Below are 17,620 nucleotides of genomic sequence, written 5' to 3'. Positions count from 1 at the left end.
AAATTGACACGGGGAAAAAAAAACCCAATAATAATCATATTGTAACCATGGCAAGCTGACTCATTAATAATCTAGGTATTGTGCTCTCTTATCTAAAATAAGGAGAAATGCATCATCCACCCGTGTCTAATTTACCAGTAAAAGACATCCTGATAAGCACATCACTATGAGCTGTTAAACACTGATGCAGTAGTCTCAGTCAGTGGAAACTGAAGTGCCTGACTTGTAGTAGGATTTTAAGAGTATTATTTGATTTATTTGAACCATCATCCCTTTACCTGTGTGCTAACTGTGTTTATATTTAGAACACTTCTGAAGGCAGAGGAATATTTCCTCCTTTTCAGATGTTCTGAGCTCCACCTTGTAGCTGAAGGTAAGGTAATGTCCAGTTACTGTTTTGCAGTGAAAATTGTTTAATCAAAGGAACTTGAGAGGGAATAAACCATCTGACTGAAATTACATTGTTGAATTAAAAAATCAGTTTAGCACATACTTTGGCACAGACAATTGCATTTTGTTTCCACAATTACATTTTGTTTCCAGCTGTCAATGATAAATGAATAAAAAGAATCATTGTAATTGGTCCACTTTCCTCTGATTTATGATGCTTGAAGTACAGGACAGATTCCCTAAGTGTTAAGCACTGCTGTCTTTGATCATGTTTCTGTGGAAAATAAATTATTTTTGCAAAAGTTTTCCACCACCATTTTTGTAAATTATTATCTGAGTACAGACAAGCTGGTAGTGTAGGGGTGTAATTGCACATCTCACCTTTCTCCCATATATTTGTTTCTCTTTCTCTTACAGAATACTACATTGTACTCAAGATTTTAAATTCCTTTTCAGTGTTTACACCAACAAACACTAACAAGGATATTTTCCTCTTTTATTTGTGGGGATAACTGATAAGTCTGTAGATTTACCTTTGCATTGTGTATGCAGTGCAATTCAGGAGAAATTCAGTTATACTAAAACCAAAATAATCTGATATATATATTTTTTTTAGGATAAAACAATGTTTTCTGTTCAAATGGGATTAATTTTCACCCTGTAAAACAGGATTGTTAAAAAATCAAATGGAAATTGCCATTTTCTGGCCACAGTACTGTTGGATCTAGAGGAAACTATGTTAAGGGAGCCCACTAAACATGAAATCACTCTTGCAAAGTGGTATATAAATAGGCAAGTTAGACATTGATAAACAAACCAAAAATAAATGGCAAATTAAAAATAGAACATACCTTCCTTTACAAAAATGTGTAAAATTAAAGATCTGCGCTGTCCAATAAAAACTTAAAACCCTTCCCATCTTCCATCCATGTAAATATATTTCACATTAGAAGCAGTTTATTTCACTGCAGGAGCAAGTGATGAAGCTCAAGCTTTTCCCATCGAATTTATATTTGCTAGGGAGGAGAAAATCAATTTGTTGTTCAGGCTACTGGTGCTCCAAGCATAATTTAACTGGGACCAGTGAAAGAATTTAAAAAGCTAGAAATGTGCAGCTCTGATTTCTTGCAGATTATCTTCCCCTCCCCTCATAAGCACTTTCCAAGTTTTAAGAACAATCTCAGCCTCAGCAAAACAAAATAAAAGTAAAGAAAGGTTTAGTTTATGTATCTCTGAAGCAGTAACCACTTGGCTTGCTAGGCATGTGATTTAATTCCACCACTAGGACTGACAGGAGTTAGGAAGTGTATCTAGCAGTATAATGCTCTTTAAGTTGATTCTGCTCAGCACCCTGCAGAAGTGTATTGCTGATCCAAGCATCCTGTAGAGGATAAATAAACTTCCTCTAGTGAAAACTCTAAAAAGCCAATCATTATCTTTTAATTTTGGTGCTGAAGAGCAGCCAATAGGTCACGTCCGATTTCACACTTAGTTGACAACTTGCCTGAAAGTATTTGCTCATTCTGGCAAGCTCTCAGTCTACAGCCAGCCCTTTTTATTAAGATGCTTAAAACAGGTTTCTAAACACAGTGGGTATTTTGCAGGTTTCTAAACATTTTTCTGCTATTGGTGAAAAAAATTTCTAGGTCTATCTATAGGAATGGTCCACAGAGACCTCGCACCCCCACCTCCTGCAAAGATTTGTTTGAAAATCTTACATGTTTGGTGGCTTGTTCCTTGTTCTGCAAATGGTAAATGTTAAGACAAACACTTAATGATCTGCACATAACATTCTGAGGTACTTTATTTCATTTAAAATGCTATTTCAGTCAAATGACAACTTGACAAGCCAGGAGGGCAAATTAATTCAATTGCCAATGACAGTTTCATAGCACCAGTGCTGCTCTTGACCTTAGTCCAGACATTTTGAGGCTGTGACTTTGCACAGACTGTCACACCAGCATTCAGTCTTTAGTAAAAAAAGACTTTGTGATGAGGAGAGAACACTTTTTGCCAGGTCTGGAAGTTTTTTCATTGGTGGTGACATCCCTCAAACTATACTCTGTTTTCTTAGCTCAGTCTCAACCACTACAGAAACCATTCAATCATGGAAATATTCTCCAGAGATCAAGACCTTTTCATTCTTCCTCATCAATAATGTGCACTTTATGTGTACAATTGATTTTTATTTTCTACTGACCCACAACAGCCAGCCAGATAACTAGAGGCACAAACATCACTGATGTGTCCTACAGGCTTGCAGGGTAATATAGACTCCCAAACTTTTAATTCAGTCATGAAGTTGGGATCACAAGCAATAAAACTGCATTAAGGAGAATTGTGGACAACTGTGCTACTCAATATTGTCTTTAGGACTGTCAGATCTTGTGTTTGAAGGCTGGCCAAAAAATACCATGTACAGACCAAGGCTCGTGCTTCACAGTTGCAATTTTCTCTGCTGAAATAGAGAAAAATCTCTGGTTTTTATATATATTGAAAGCTAATATTACCTAGCTGTGGGGCAGAAGGTGACCCTTCGGTGTGGGGGGGACTATGGGGCAATATGTGTAGCTGGAGGATGCTTGGGGGTCTCTGTAGGGTGAGATGTGGGGCTGTGGGGGGGATGTGGGTGGGCTCTGTGGGGTAAGATGTGGGGCTGGGGGGCACTTGGGGCAAGATATGAGGCAAGATATGGGGTTGGGGGGCACCTGTAGCACTCTATGGGATGAGTTATGGGGCTGGGGGGAGTTAAGGATCTTTATGAGGTGAGATATGGGGTTGGGGGGCACCTGTAGCACTCTATGGGATGAGTTATGGGGCTGAGGGCAATTAAGGGTCTTTATGGGATGAGATGTGGGGTTGGGGGGCACCTGTAGCACTCTATGGGATGAGTTATGGGGCTGAGGGCAATTAAGGGTCTCTATGGGGTGAGATGTGGGGTTGGGGGGCACTTGTAGGCCCTGTGAACAGAATATTTGGCCACACACCCCCCCACCCCCCCCGGCTAAGCTTGGGCAGGGGGAGCCCCTTCCCAGCCCTCTTTTCATGGCTCAGGAATTTGGGGGAGGTGGTGGTGTGACAACCCCCCCCCTGCCCCCAAGGCACAATTCCCACCCCCTCCTTTGCAGGTGGGGAAACTGAGGCAGGGAAAGAGCCCACACACCGTCCTGCAGCGGGGCTGCACCCCAGCTTTCCCACCCCCCCTAAAAATGCCCTGGGAGGGCACCCTCTCCCCCCCCGCCCCGGTGTTCGCGGTTGGGGAAGCAGCGGGCGCTGATCGGAGCTGACAGCAGCGCGGAGCTCGCTGGGTTTGTGCCGCCCATCCCCAGGGGTGCTGGGGCCGGCAGGAGGGTGGCAGGCACAGACCCCCTCACCGTGGCCTCAGGATTGGGGTTCCCAAGGTTGGGGTTGGGGTGGGGGGGGGTGGGGGGTGTTTCCAGCCCCTCTGCTGCTGACCCCCGGGGCCCGGTCCTGCCGCTCCCCGCCGCACCATGATCATCCGCCCCCGGCGCTTAACCCCGGGATATTTCCGTCTGCTCCAGGTAAGGGCTGAGCGGGGTTGGGGGAAGCCCCTGGGGACCCCCTGGACCCTGCCCCTGGTGCCCACCAGGCTGCAGACCATGGGGGCCACGACCAGCCGTGTCCCAGCTCCGGGCTGGCAGAGTGGGTGCTGCTGGGGGAGCCCCACAAATGCTGCGTGGGGCTCCCTAAAAGCAACCCCTGACATCCCGGGAGGGAGGGAGGGGGGACCACAAAGCTGTCCCCATCACCCTTACATCCCAGCTGGGGACAATGGGGAGGTTTAGGGCACAGCCACACGTCCCCTGTCCCTGGGGGGTTTGGGGTTGGGGGTCTCACTGTGCTCTCTCCTCTCTCCCCCCACAGATGCAGCTGGCAGCGGGGCGGGGGGCTGAGTCGGGGGGGCGGCTGCTGACCCCCCTGGCCCTGCTCCTGGCAGCTGCCGGGCTCTGCCTCTCCATCTACAGCGTCCGGAGGATGGCAGACCCTGCCAAGAGCCCCCCGGAGCCATGAGGAGGGGGTGGGGGGGCCGTGGGGACAGCCCCGAGGGGATACCGGGGTCCCCAAACCACCCGCTGGCCCCCGCCAGGACGCGGATCCTTTCCAGCTGATCTGCGCCACGTCCAGCCCTTCCCTCCGTGCCTGGGTGGTGTCATAATCCAGGGGACAGGAGATTCTGTCCCCATCTGTTCCTGGATTTTGGGAGGAACTGGGATGGAAAGAGAAGCCACCTCCTGGCTCCTGACCAAGCAGCTGTGGGACACCGGGATCCAGTCACAACGAGCCCAGAGGCTGAATGGACAGACAGAGGGATGGTGGAGCCAGATCCTGTGTCCATCCCCATCACCCCCCTTCATAAAGGGTTCCGGGGGTGCCCCTCGCTCCTACTGGTGGCCACGCAGCCCCCCCTGTCCCCGTGGGGACTATGCTGTGGCCACAGCCAGCCCATCCCTGCAGAAAGGAGGTCAGTGCTGTTAGGTAACACAGCAGGGATGGCTGGGGCCAGGCAGGAAGGGGGGGGGGGGGACATGGGGCCACAGGGTCACCAATGTGTCCCCTGGGTAAGTGCATCCCACCGGGATGGGGTCTGCATCCTTCCTGTCCCCCTTGCACCCACCCACCCCTGCAGAGCTGTCCCTAGGGAGATGCCAATAGATGGATTTAGTCACCTCCATCTCGCTGGAGCCAGGGGAGGGAGGACAAATCCAGGCAGGCTGCAGGGAAATAAACCCTTTCCTGAGAGCACAGCTCTGTTATTGTGCTGCCTTTCTGCTGCTCCAGCCCGGTGCTGTGTCCCCAGCTCAGCAGAAAATCCATCTCGCAGGTTTTACTGCATCCACAATACTCCCTCTGCAGGAATTGTCACACAAAGTCCCCCAAGAGCCAGGCAGGCAGAGGCAGGGTCACTGGTGGGATCACCAGGCTGGGGGACACGAGGGGGGAGTGGCTGATGAAGCCACAGATGCAGCCCCAGCCCACCAGGAAGATGAAATCACTTCCAGGCACTGGGTTTTTAGGAGACAGGAAGCAGAAAGTGTCCCTGCCAGGGTGACACCAGCTCCTGTCAAAGCCCACAGGGAGCTGTGAGCTGCAGACCCAAGTTCACTCAAAATTCCCCCAAAATCAGCTTTATCTCTGCTACCAGGAGGCTGGGGACTCCCTGCCAGGAAAACAAAGCTTCACCCCCTTGCCTGGCAGCAGGATGAGGCTGTTCCTCCAGCCTGGCACTGGCAACATCTCCCTTTGGATGGGATTGGGAGGAGCACAGCACCCAGAGGTCCCCCTGCACCCCAGGGGGTGGTCCCCACCCTCCAGCCAGGGCCTGGGTCCCACACAGAGAGCTCCCAACACCACCAGCCTGTTGGGTGACACCTTTTAATGGGCGACTCACCCAGATCAACCTCTGAAAGAAGCCTGAAACCACTCTAAAAGCAGAGATGAGCAGACAGTCACTGCATCAGAGTTCTGGGAAGAAGCAGCTTGTCCCTTCCCCCAAGAAGAGGACACCCAGTGAGGGCAGCCAGGGTCCTGCTGGCTCTTTCTCCTCATTAGTCCATGTTTGCTGGCAAGCCGTGCTGGGATGGGTTTTCCTGACAAATCCAAGGACAAAGAGGCCCTTACAGAGCCACCCGGCCCCTCGGGCCCTGCTCAGCTGGAAGCCTCCATCTCAGTGACCTCCTCCAGAGGCTGGGTCTGTACCTCCACCTTCTTGGGGGCGATGTAGGAGCCCATCCCGGCCGCACGCTCGGCCTCCTCCTGAGTGTATGGGGCCTCCCGGAGCTGCTTCAGCCTGAGGGGAAGGCAGAGAGCAGGGATCATAGAATCATAGAATCCTAGAACTGGCTGGGTTGGAAGGGACCTCAGAGCTCCTCAAGTCCAACCCTTGCTCCACTCCCCCCGTGGTTCCCAGCGCATGGCACTGAGTGCCACATCCAGGCTCTTTTGAAATATCTCCAGGGATGGAGAATCCACCCCTTCCCTGGGCAGCCCATTCCAATGCCTGATCACCCTCTCCAGAAAGAAATTCTTTCTAATGTCCAACCTAAACCTCCCCTGGCACAACTTGAGACCTCTTGTGCCCTCTTGTCTTGCTGAGAGCTGCCTGGGAAAAGAGAGAAACCTTCCTTCCACCTGGGCTCTCCAAAACAAGACTGACCCAAAACTGCCACCGTCACCCTCCTCACCCCAGTGATGTGGGGGCAGGGGGGACATGGGCTGCTCTGGGGGACTCCGGATCCTGCTCAAGCCCTTCCTCACCTTTTCTTGTGCACCTTGGACCTGAAATGCTCCTTCATGCTGGTCAGGTCTATGAAGTAGCGCCTGGGGGGGGACAAAAGGTGAGGGTCAGGGGGCCCCGAGATAGGAGAGGGGCTGGGGGGAGCCTCACCGAGGGGCCACACCCCTAAAGCCAATCCCCCAGAGGCTCCCCCGAAACCAGAACAAGCCGATGCCCCCCGGGTTTAAAGACCCCCTTGCCAGGAGCAGCCCCCTCGACGAGCCAGGGACACCCACCTGGACCAGAACCACCCCTCCCATGGTGCCAGGCTCCCTCCGGACATCCGGACAAACTTCCAGCAAGGAGCTAAGAGCCCCCCTAACAAGGACCAGCTCCCAGAACCTGCACAACCCCCCCCCACGGACCGGGACCCCTCCAGAACCAGGACAACCTCCTCCCAAAGACCCCTCGGGACAAGGACACGCTCCCTCTCGCAGGGTCCAGGCAAACCCCAAGACTCGGGCAAGCCCCCCCCAGGGGTCTGAACCCCCCCACTCGGCACCAGGACCAACCCCCCCCCCCGCGGACCCCCCCCGTCCCACGCACGCGCAGTGCAGGCAGTAGAACTGTCCGCAGCCCGGCAGGTCGGGGTCGGGTTCTTGCCGCAGGAGGCGGGCAGCGTTCTGGGGCTCTAAATCCCCGTGGATCTCATCCAGATCGCGGCGGCGCCGCTTGGTCTTCAGCTGCCGGGCCAGCGAATGGGCCCGGTGAGCTCCGGTTCGGCGCCCGTTCCGCGGCGACATGGCGGAACCACGCCGGCAGCCGGAACGCAGTGCGCAGGCGCAGGGAGCCACGCCCATGGGTGATAGACCACGCCCCCTCACCCGCAGCCCACGGGCGGTATCTGTGGGTCACACCCACTTATACCAGACCACGCCCCTAACCGGGTAGACCGCGCCCATTGTTTGTGGACCACGCCCACCTCACGACGCTCAGTGGTCGCTTGGCTTTAGGTCACGCCCATTCCATGTAGGACACGCCCATTCGCTATAGGACACACCCACTCCGTACAGGCCACGCCTACTCCATATAGGACACGTCCACGCCACACAGGACACGCCCATTCCGTACAGGACACGCCTACTCCGCACAGGACACGCCCATTATAGTTTAGGCCACGCCCCCCGCCTCTCCCATCCGGATCAGCAGCCCCCGACCCCGGGAACGGGGAGCGGCCCCCGGGTGACATCCAGCACCCCAAAGTGTCCCCCCCGCACACACACCCGGTGGCAGCTGTCCCCCCCCAAGCTGTCCTTCGCTTGGTGACTTTGGGGGTGGCCCCCTCCCCCCCCTTTCCCCCCCCCCAGGTCGGTGCTGCCCCGGTCACTGGTGTGATGAGCCGGGGAGGGCTCAGCGCTGCCTCTCCTGTCACCGATCATGTTTCCCCCTCCCCGCGTGATCAATTATAGATGGGGACCCGCGGGGGGGGAGCGCTGAGCCCCAGCGCCTGCTCCACACGGGGCTTGGGGTGGGTCCGGGCTTGGGGGCACCCCCTGTGGGTGAGGGGCACTGGGTGGGAGGGGGGGCTGGGGTAGGGGTGAAGGGGGATTTGGGGGTGACCAGAGCAGCTGTCCCGGCACTGCCCCCGGCTCAGGTTCCCCTTTGTGCCTCAGATGTGGCCCCTGAAACTTTAATGAAGCCACCGGATCGCTGGGGCAGCGCGGGGGGGGCCCAGCCCCGCACCCCTCCCGCTCCCCGCGGCACCCGCCGGCTCCTGGTCCCGCTGAGCCCCTCACCATGACCCAGGCCTTCTGGCGGCTCTACAAGGCCAAAGTGCTGCAGACCCTGGGAGGGGCACGGGCAGATGGGGCGCTGCAGGAAGAGGTAGGGGGTGGGGGGGTGTGGGGTGACCACAAAGCTTGGGGCTCCCTAAAGTGGGGTGGCCAACCCCCTCTGCCCTCACCTGGGGGCTTCATTGCAGGGAGACCCCCACGAACTGATGGAGCCGCCCGAGCCCCCCGCGCTGATGGAGGACGGAGCCAGCCCCGTGTCCCAGCTGGCGAGGAAGGTGAGGAAGGGGCTAAGGGGAGCGGGGGGCAAAGGGAAAGGGGTTCCTGGAGGTCCCAGGTGAACCCGTGCTGCCTCCCCTGCAGGTGCAGGGGGTGGGTGCCCGGGGCTGGAGGACATTTTCTTCCCTTTTCACCCGTGAGGACGAGCACCAGCTGCTCAGCCCAGGGCCCTGCGCAGACCAGTAAGTCACAGCTCGGTTTTTTTGGGGACAACTCCAACCCAAGATCCTTTTGAGCCCCTGCAAACCCCCATCCCATCACCTTCACCCCCCCCCTTCTTTGCTTTACCCACGAGGCTGGGCTGGGGGACTGAGAAGCTGACACGGAGGTGGGACATGGAGGGGGTTTGGGGGTCCCAGTCCTGGACACTAGAAGGGTCCCCACACCGATGTCCCCATCCCCGGTCTCTCCCCAGCCCACTGGCTGCTTCGCCACCCGAGCCACCCCCCTCCGAGAAGGCGCCCGGTTTTTGGGATCTCTTTGCTACCAAATGGCAGCAGGCGGCGGGGCCGGAGAAGGGGGTGACCCCCCCGGAGCCAGAGGAGAGCCCCGGGGAGCCACCGGGTGACGATGGCAGCGACCTGCGGGAGCCGGAGGAAGGAGTCTTCCACTGGGGCTTCCTGACCAGCAAACTGGCTGAAATCGGGAATAAAAATGCCCCCAAGGGCAACTAGAGAAGGAGGTGGTGACTGGTGCTCTCCCCCCACTCCCCCACCCCCCCCCGAGCCAAGCAGCCCCCTGCCCACTCCCCAGGAACCTCGGGGGTTGTGGTGATGTGTCCGGACTAAAGAGCCCGCGGTGCCCCTCGTCCCTGAGCCCTGCCTGGTGCTTTCTTCACCCTGGTCCCCCCTCCAGCAGCCCCATTGCACGACCCCCCCCCCTCCTCAGTGAGGATGGGAAGGAACCAGCCCCAGCCCCAAAGCAGCCCCCTGCCCAGCCTGGGTTCTGCCCACACCAATCACACGTTGCCAGGCTAAGAAAAAAAATAAAAAAATTCCAGTTTTATTGAGCTCTGCTCTGGCCCCAGCATCACCTTTGCTGGGGAGGAGGGGGCTGCTCTGCCCACCCCCCCAAGCATACAACCAGCTCAGGACACGACCAGCCGAAGGGGGCTGCGGCCTGGGTGGGAAATGGGGAGGGTGGAGAAGAGGTGCTAGGGTGGGGGCTCAGCAGCCTGCCAGCCCTGGGGACAGGGAGAGCCCCCTCCCCGCCTGCCCCTCGGGTAAACCCCCCCCCCCCCCCCCCCCGACTCAGCCCTGGGTAGACCTGGTGGCTCTGGGGGTAAGGCAGACCTGGTGGTCCTCCAGGCCACAGCAGGTTCATGGCACCAGGACTGGCAATGCCACCAGGACCAACGATGCCACCAGTCCCCAGGCCACGTCCAGTGAGGGCAAAGGGTCACATCCAGCCAGCAGAACCCACACGGGTGTCCCTGTCCCCGGCCAGGCTGTGTTCACTCAGACAGTGGACTCCTTGGCAGTGGCCCATGCTCTCTGGCAGCCGTAGAGCCACTTGATGACACGGGCGTTGCGTTCCACCACCGAGACGCCAGAGCCCAGCCGGGTGTCTGGCTCCTCCTCGCCTGGCCCCGTGTCCCCTTCGCTGCCCCCTGAGACCTGCCCGGGTTCCGACTCGCAGGATCCGTGAAGCCGAGCCGAGGCGTTGTCCCAGCCCGCCGGTCCGAACCTCTCCCGCCCCAGCAGCTCCACCAGCCCCCGGTCCAGCCCGCAGTAGTTGAAGAACCGCTCCTGCTCCGATAGCGGCAGGGAGACCCGCAGAGCCAGCGCCGGCTTGACGGGGGTCCGGGGGGGCTGTGCCACCGGGCTGGCGGGCACAGGGAAGATGCCACCGCTGCCACCGCCGCTGCTGGCACCTGGTGTCCTCACCTCCTCCTTCCCCGCAGGCACCCACACCATGGGGGTCTCGGGGCTCGGGGGAGCTGGCGGCCCCTCACCCAGCCCCCTGGCTGGGGGGGAGCTGGGGGGTTTGTCTCTGAGAGATCCCTGGAAGAGGCGTCGCACCAACCCGGAGCTCTTGGCGTTCTCCTTGTCCCCTCCCGAGCAGTCCCGTTTCTGCCGGTAGATGACGAGGGAGTCGGGTCTCAGCAGACGTCTGCCACCGGCCCGGCGTGACACGGGGGACTGGGGGGGACACGGCAGCTTGCGGGGCTCCGAGCCCTGACACAACTCGTTACACTGCTGACGGGCCAGGAGGCGCCGGCCGCGGGGGGAGAGCCGGGGCGAGCAGCCCCACAGCACCGGCTCCTGCCGGCTGTTGATGACCTGCTGGGATTTCACGTATTTGGCTTTGTCGGCCTCCAGCCGCTCCACAGCGCTGGGCACTCGCCCCCCGCTTCCCCCCCGGCACTCAGGACCCCGGTTCAGCCAGGCCAGGGGGGACCCGCGTCCGGGAGCCACGAGGCGCAGGTTGCTGGAGGCACAGACAGCGAGAGAGGGGCTGCCCAGAGGCACCATCACCCCCCCAGCCCCGAAATGGCCCCTCCTGGGCACCCTGCTCCTCCTGGGCACCCCGCTCCTCCCGGGGGGGTGTTTGGTGCTGTGGCCGGGAATGCGCCCAAAGCTCCGCTCGGCTCCTGGATTCGTCCCTGGAAGGAGAGAGGAGATCCAGGATTAGCACTGAGGATGCTGGGGGGCAGAGCAGGGTGGGGGGGTTCCCCTGAAGCAGGCAGGAAGCTCTGCCAGCCCAGGCAGGAACAATCCGTGGGCAGGAAGAGAGAAGCGCCGAGCATCCGCCGGCTTCACCCGCATCCCAGCGGCGGCTTCCAACAGGAAAAAATACTGGAGCCGGCCGCCTTATCTTTCCCAGCTATCTTTCCCTTTCCAGGGAGAAGAGAACAAAGCCTGTGTGAGCAGGAGAGCTGGCGAGCTGCCGCCCCCCCCCTGGATCTGCAGCCCTGGAAGTGGGGCAGGGGCTGGGGGATACTTTGGGGGTCTCGGTGCCGTGGTCCCCGCAGCCAGGCTGAGCTGGGAGGGAAGGAGGGGCCTGCCTGGGGGTCAGGGAGCAAAGGGGCTTTTATCCTCTCGGGGTGTGATGGCTCCTGCCCAGCTGCACCAGAGCATCAATCTGGGCCCAGGGTTGTGAATCTGGGGTGGGGGGTGGGTGCCAGGGTGGGGGGTCTGGAGCCTGACCCTGGCTGATAAATGCCCCAAGCACTGAGCTTTGCTGAGCAGAGGAGGCTAAAATGGCCCTGAGGAGCTGCCCCACTGCCAGCTGCTGCCCCAGTCCCACAGCCTCCCCAGTGACAGTGGGGATCCAAAGCTCACTGGAGAGCCAGGAGCCACCTGCCCACACACAGCCCGTGGCTCCAACACCACCCCCACCCCTCGTACAGATGGGGAAACTGAGGCACGCGGTTTTTCTGCTCCTGCGCTCCCAAGTGATGAGTTCCCCATCCTCCCCCAGTGCTGGGGGTCCCTGTCACATGGTCCTGTCACCCAGCAGCTCCCACCCACTAGGATGCAACTGTGGAGGATGCTCTTGCTCACCTGAGCCCACGCAGGGATGGGATGCAGGGATACTCCAGTCTCTCAGCTCCTGCCCCTCTGGCTGCCGGTAGCAATCTGAGCCCAGAGCCTCCGGAGCCTTATATAAAGGGTGAGGAAGAGGAAGAGCCACCCTGTTAACCCCTGCTAGCCCAGCCCCGTCTGCAGGAGCCCACCCTGTGCCCCCCCTGCCCCAGCCCCAGCCTTCACATCCCCCGAAGCCCTGCCCAGCCAGCATTAACCCTCCTTCTCCTGAGCTCCAGCTCATCCCTGGCAGCTTTTCTCCCCTCCTGTGGGAGCCCGGCCAGGATTTTGGGATCAGTAACCCAGATTTCTGCCTCCTCCTAGGCAGGACAGTCACTGTCATACCCCCCGAACACGGGGCACCAGGAATGGCACAGGGAAACCATGTCCACTCCTGCAGCTTCTCCCACATCCACCCCAAGATGCTGGGTGCAGCTCAGGAGCAGGAGCCCACCACAAGCCCCTTCTCCAGGGTCCCAGCCCAGCTGGCGAGGAAGGAGGAGGAGGAAGGATCCTTCTGTCACCTTCCTTGCTGGTGGTGAAAGAGTCAAAGCCAGCCCTGAGCCAGGCTGGTTCCTGCCTCCTCTTCCTCCTCTGGGAAGGGCTGTAAATCGCAGGAAGCCACAAAGGGCTGGAACCAGCCCCGGGGTTATTTTTATGCTGCCCTCTCCTCTTCCCGAGCACTGCCCTCCCCTGGGGGTCAGCCCCAACCCTGCCTGGGGGGCTGCAACGTGGCACTGCAGGAAGGACACACGGGGGGGACACACACTGCACCCTGAGCCAGGCTCCCAGCCTCTTGGAACACGGTGGGAGAAAGCCCCTGGTGCTCCCTAGGGATACTCCCCCCCCCAATTTCCTCAGTATGGACAGGGGGCTGGGCTCAGAGGGGACACCAGTGGGGACAAAGCCATGGCATCCATCCCCAGGGACCAGCGTGCTCAGTCCCTGGATGAGGGGGGACTCTGCCCCCAGCACTGTTGGCCCCCACCCCAGTTCCTTCCTGCAGTGCTGGGAACTGGGGCTGGGTCAATATCCAGTGCCAGGAAAGGGCTGAGGCCAGAACTCCTGGGCTGACAAAAAGGGAGGCTGAATGAGATGGGAGCAGGCAGGGATCAGGCAAGAACCAGGAAAAATCCCAGTGGAAGCAAGGAAGGGACAAAGTTTTGCTTCTATTCTATTCTATTCTATTCTATTCTATTCTATTCTATTCTATTCTATTCTATTCTATTCTATTCTATTCTATTCTATTCTATTCTATTCCATTCCATTCCATTCCATTCCATTCCATTCCATCTGGAGAGAAGCAATGTGGGACCTGCCAGCAGTGCTTGGGCTCTGTGTGCAGGATGCAAATCCCTCTGTTTCCAGAGGAAGATGGGGAAAGGGATGGAGAAACCCGTGGCAGCCCTGGGAATCTTACCCTGGGAAGAAAGGACCTGGGTTCCCATGAGGGAGAGGAACAGCTGATGGGACCTTATTTGTAACTCCAGGCACTGTGACTCACTGTTTATTAGGAAAGGTTTTATTTTCCAAGCTGGAATCCCAGAGGCCATTCCAGTAAAGCCACAAATGAGTAAGAACAGCCTTGGATCCACCTTTGGCTGGTGGATGTAGGTTTTTCCCATGGGATGCTTCCCAAACACCTGCCCCTGCCCTCCAGCTCCTCCTCAGAACCAGACACTGCTGAATTGTTGTTTGGACAGGGCAGATTCCCTTTGGGATAGGGGTAGGAATGGTTTGAGGGAATCTTCCTGGCATCAGAATTCCAGGCAGCTCCCACTTCTTCTGGAAAGGTGATGAGGGTTTTGTCCCTTCAACTTCCAGGATTTACCCCTTTAACGAGCCCCTCGGGAATGCTCTGCTCAAGTCCCATGGCTGCTCAAAGTCCCCTGGTTTTATTTAAGGTCACTCAGAGCTCTCACAAGATGCTCTCTGCTCTTCCATGGAGCTCTGCTGCCCTTCCCTTCCCTCCTGGCTCAAGTGAGCACGGTGCCAGGTAAGGAAAGCAATCCCAGAGAAAACCCAGCCAGAGCTGGGGGGTAGGGATGGAAATTTCCAACCCTTGGGCTGGGAGAGAAAGTTTGAGAAAGCCCTCAGAGGTCCCAGGTGCCAGAGCACAGCCCCTCTCTTTGCCATTTTCAGCCCATGTCGAGCTGATGGAGCTGCCCAGCTCCTCGGGAGCCCTTTTCCCTCCTGGCTGGTGACAAAGGGGACATTAACCCTGCTAATTACACCCCACCTCAGGCTGGAGCAGCAGCTCCCAGCACCTCTCTGGTGGGTTCAGGAGAAGCCCAAGGCTGCCGTGTCCCATCGAGTCCTTTCCAGATGCATTCCTCCTATAAAAAGAAAATTAAAAAAAAAAAAAAAAAAAAAAAAAAAAAAGTCCCTTTAACTCCCCCCACGACAGCACCTGATCACCCAGACATCTGTTTCTACTTGTTGGTTTTCTTTCCCAAGCCACAAAAGCTGTTTGTGGTCTGAGGTCCATGCAAATGTCACTGCCTGGAGAGCAGCCCCTGGGAGCTGGGTGGCTCCAGGCCAGAGAGGGCTCAGGGCAGGAGGTGAAGCCTTGCTCCACAAGTTTAAAAATACCAAGGGCTCAAATGGGCGTGAATAAATCTGAAATTACCACCTCATCTGTGGCAGCCACCCACAAGCTGGGGCAAGTTGGAACCAGACAGCAGCTGGGCCCAGGAGAAGAGGTGAAGGCTCCATGGATGTTCAGCCCCTCAGGCAATGGGTGGCCTGGCTGATTCCTGCTGGCAATCCCGAAATAAACAGCTTATTTCTGGGACCACAGGGACAGGCAGGGAAGGCAGAGAGATGGAAGGAGCTGCTGAGGCTGAGAGAAACCTCCCCTGGGTCAGAGAGGAGCATCTGGGCTGGACCCACCACCTGCTGCAAGGGACCTGCAAAGCATTTTAGGTTTCAGCTGTTGTTGTCCCAAATCCCAGAAGTTTGAAGAGACCTTCGAGCAGTTTCCTGTTTTTTTTTTTTTTTTTCTCCCTTTGTCCTCTTCAGGAGGAAGCAAAGCAAGGCACCTGTGTCCTTCAGGATGCTTCACCTGGTGGAGTGTGGGATGAGAGTTCCAACCACCACCCACCAGCTCAGCCTGGGCCCCTGCCCTGGCTCCAGCTGCTCCTCACCAACTGCTGTCCAGTTGTACCCAAATTATCTGGAGGCTCATCTGGGATTTAGGAAGAAGGTGGCCTGGGCCACAGCTCCTCTGGCAGGAACACAGTGGTGGTGCTGGCTCAGCCTTCACTTTGTGTGCTCTGCTTGGAGGAGTGTGTGGTCTCCAAACTCCCCCCAAAGTACTCTCAGGGTTGCTGAACAGATTTCATAGAATCATAGAATTAGCTGGGTTGGAAGGGACCTCAGAGCTCATCAAGTCCAACCCTTGATCCACCGGTGCAGTTGCTAGACCATGGCACTGAGTGCCACATCCAGGCTCTTTTTAAATGTCTCTAGGGATGGAGAATCCACCACCTCACCGGGCAGTCCATTCCATTGCCTGATCACCCTCTCCGTAAAAAAATTCTTTCTGATATCCAGCCTAAATCTCCCCTGGCACAACTTAAGACTGTGTCCTCTTGTCTTGTTCAAAGTCATCTGGGAAAAGAGACCAACTCCCACCTGGCTCCAACCTCCTTTCAGGGAGTTGTAGAGAGTGATGAGGTCTCCCCTGAGCCTCCTCTTCTCCAGCCTCAACACCCCCAGCTCCCTCAGCCCTTCCTCACAGGACTTGTGCTGGATCCCTTCCCAGCCTCCTTGCTCTTCTCTGGACCTGCTCCAGCACCTCAATCTCCTTCCTGAGCTGAGGGGCCCAGAACTGGACACAGGACTCAAGCTCTGGCCTCCCCAGGGCTGAGCACAGGGGCAGAATCCCTTCCCTGGACCTGCTGGCCACGCTGTTCCTGAGCCAGCCCAGGATGCCATTGGCCTTCTTGGCCACCTGGGCACACTGCTGGCTCCTCTTCAGCTTCCTGGCAATCCAGACTCCCAGCTCCCTCTCTGTCTGGCTGCTCTCAGCCACTCTGTGCCCAGCCTGGAGCTCCCCATGGGGTTCTTGTGGCCAAAGTGCAGGACCCGGCACTTGGTCACCTATTTCCACCTCCCTCCCAGCCCTCCCCAAACAGTGCAGGCACCCGGGGTGGTTTGGGGCTTTCCAGCTGCTCCTCACGACAGAAATTGCTTCCCAGACCAAAAAGGAAAGGAAATCATCGAGGCTCAGCACAACCCCCCCTCACCCTACAGCACAGCTCTGCCTGCTCCGGGCCGAAGGTGACAAACACTCCAAACACCCCGCAGGAGGATGGGAGGGGCTGGGGAGCAAAGGGAAAAAAAAAAAAAAGCAAAGCCCCGAAGTCCTTTGTTTGCGCTGCCCGCAGTCCAAAGGCCACCTGGGCACGCCGGAAAAACTCATTTTTCCGAAGCCAGGGCCCCCTTCCAAGAGGTGGTGGGGACTCCATCTCCCCCCTGCAGCCAGCCCCGTGCCTGCCCTCACCCTGGCACCGAGTTTAAATCAACACGGAGTGAAAACAAACACCAAACTCCCTCCTGCAGAGCTGGGATGGCCTGGCCAAGGCTTGCCCGGGGACATGGGATCCACAACTTGGAGCCTGAGGCCTCGGTGTTGTGCAGAACACGGAGAAAGGGGAGGTTGGGTTGTGGGAGCTGAGCTGCAGCCTTTGGCACAGCCAATTCTGCACCAGGAAAGCTCCTGAAGGACTTTTTTCCCCCTCCCTCTGTGGACTCGATGGATTTCAAGCATGGTTTCTTCAGTCTGCAAGGGAGGAATTCAGTTTGTACTTAACACCACCACTCTTCCAGTTCACCACAGGTGTGATTTTTCTACCCTAATTAAGGTGCTTTTCCTATAATAAAAAAAAATCATCTAAATTTAGGTCCCTTTTGCATTGACTGACAGACCTAAGCACACAGGTCCTGCCAGGCTGGGGGGGAATCTGCCTGTTCCTGGCACCAGGAATCCAGAGGCACCAATGCCAGGAGGAGATTCCTGAGCTTGGGCTCCTTGTGGGGGTAAAAAATGGGAAGACAAAAGGATTGACAGCATTTCCAGTCTGTACTATTCCCACTCCCAGGCTGCACAACCCTTTGTTCTAGAGCACTGTTAATTAAAACATGCAAATGACCCCTGGACTCTTGGATTAGGTACAAGACAAGGTGCTTCCTCACCTTTATTTCTCATGTTTCCAGCACTTAACAGCCTCCTGCACAGGGGGGGCAACACATTTCACCCCCAGCACAAAGGCTGGAAGCTTTCTGGGTGAAATCTTGATCACTTCCAGAATGATCACACCTCACTTCTGTCCTGGCACAGCAAAAAAACCCTTGGGTAGCTCTGCTGGCAGCTACAAGAAAGCACCTCTCCACAG

The 17,620-nt window shown here is 57.0% G+C and overlaps 3 protein-coding genes across 3 annotated transcripts; 1 reads left to right on the top strand and 2 right to left on the bottom strand.

Annotated features, from left to right (window-relative positions):
• Positions 1–5,766: 5,766 nt before the first annotated feature.
• ZNF593 (zinc finger protein 593) lies at positions 5,767–7,473 on the bottom strand. Its single transcript, XM_071767503.1, has 3 exons — positions 7,232–7,473; positions 6,667–6,729; positions 5,767–6,199 (listed from the first exon to the last, which is right to left on the bottom strand). The coding sequence occupies exons 1-3, from the start codon at positions 7,426–7,428 to the stop codon at positions 6,058–6,060; spliced, it is 402 nt and encodes a 133-aa protein (XP_071623604.1). The 5' UTR covers positions 7,429–7,473; the 3' UTR covers positions 5,767–6,057.
• An 846-nt stretch (positions 7,474–8,319) lies between these two features.
• On the top strand, positions 8,320–9,401 carry C24H1orf232 (chromosome 24 C1orf232 homolog). The gene is made up of 4 exons (XM_071767977.1): positions 8,320–8,509; positions 8,607–8,693; positions 8,779–8,876; positions 9,110–9,401. The coding sequence occupies exons 1-4, from the start codon at positions 8,423–8,425 to the stop codon at positions 9,366–9,368; spliced, it is 531 nt and encodes a 176-aa protein (XP_071624078.1). The 5' UTR covers positions 8,320–8,422; the 3' UTR covers positions 9,369–9,401.
• A 272-nt stretch (positions 9,402–9,673) lies between these two features.
• On the bottom strand, positions 9,674–12,285 carry FAM110D (family with sequence similarity 110 member D). Its single transcript, XM_071767455.1, has 2 exons — positions 12,201–12,285; positions 9,674–11,299 (listed from the first exon to the last, which is right to left on the bottom strand). The coding sequence occupies exon 2, from the start codon at positions 11,166–11,168 to the stop codon at positions 10,152–10,154; it is 1,017 nt and encodes a 338-aa protein (XP_071623556.1). The 5' UTR covers positions 11,169–11,299; positions 12,201–12,285; the 3' UTR covers positions 9,674–10,151.
• Positions 12,286–17,620: the final 5,335 nt, after the last annotated feature.

The sequence above is a fragment of the Heliangelus exortis genome, chromosome 24 (assembly GCF_036169615.1).
Source record: "Heliangelus exortis chromosome 24, bHelExo1.hap1, whole genome shotgun sequence".
Taxonomy (NCBI): domain Eukaryota; kingdom Metazoa; phylum Chordata; class Aves; order Apodiformes; family Trochilidae; genus Heliangelus; species Heliangelus exortis.
The sequence above is the reverse complement of the archived record's forward strand: the minus strand, read 5'-3'. Positions and strand labels throughout refer to the sequence as shown.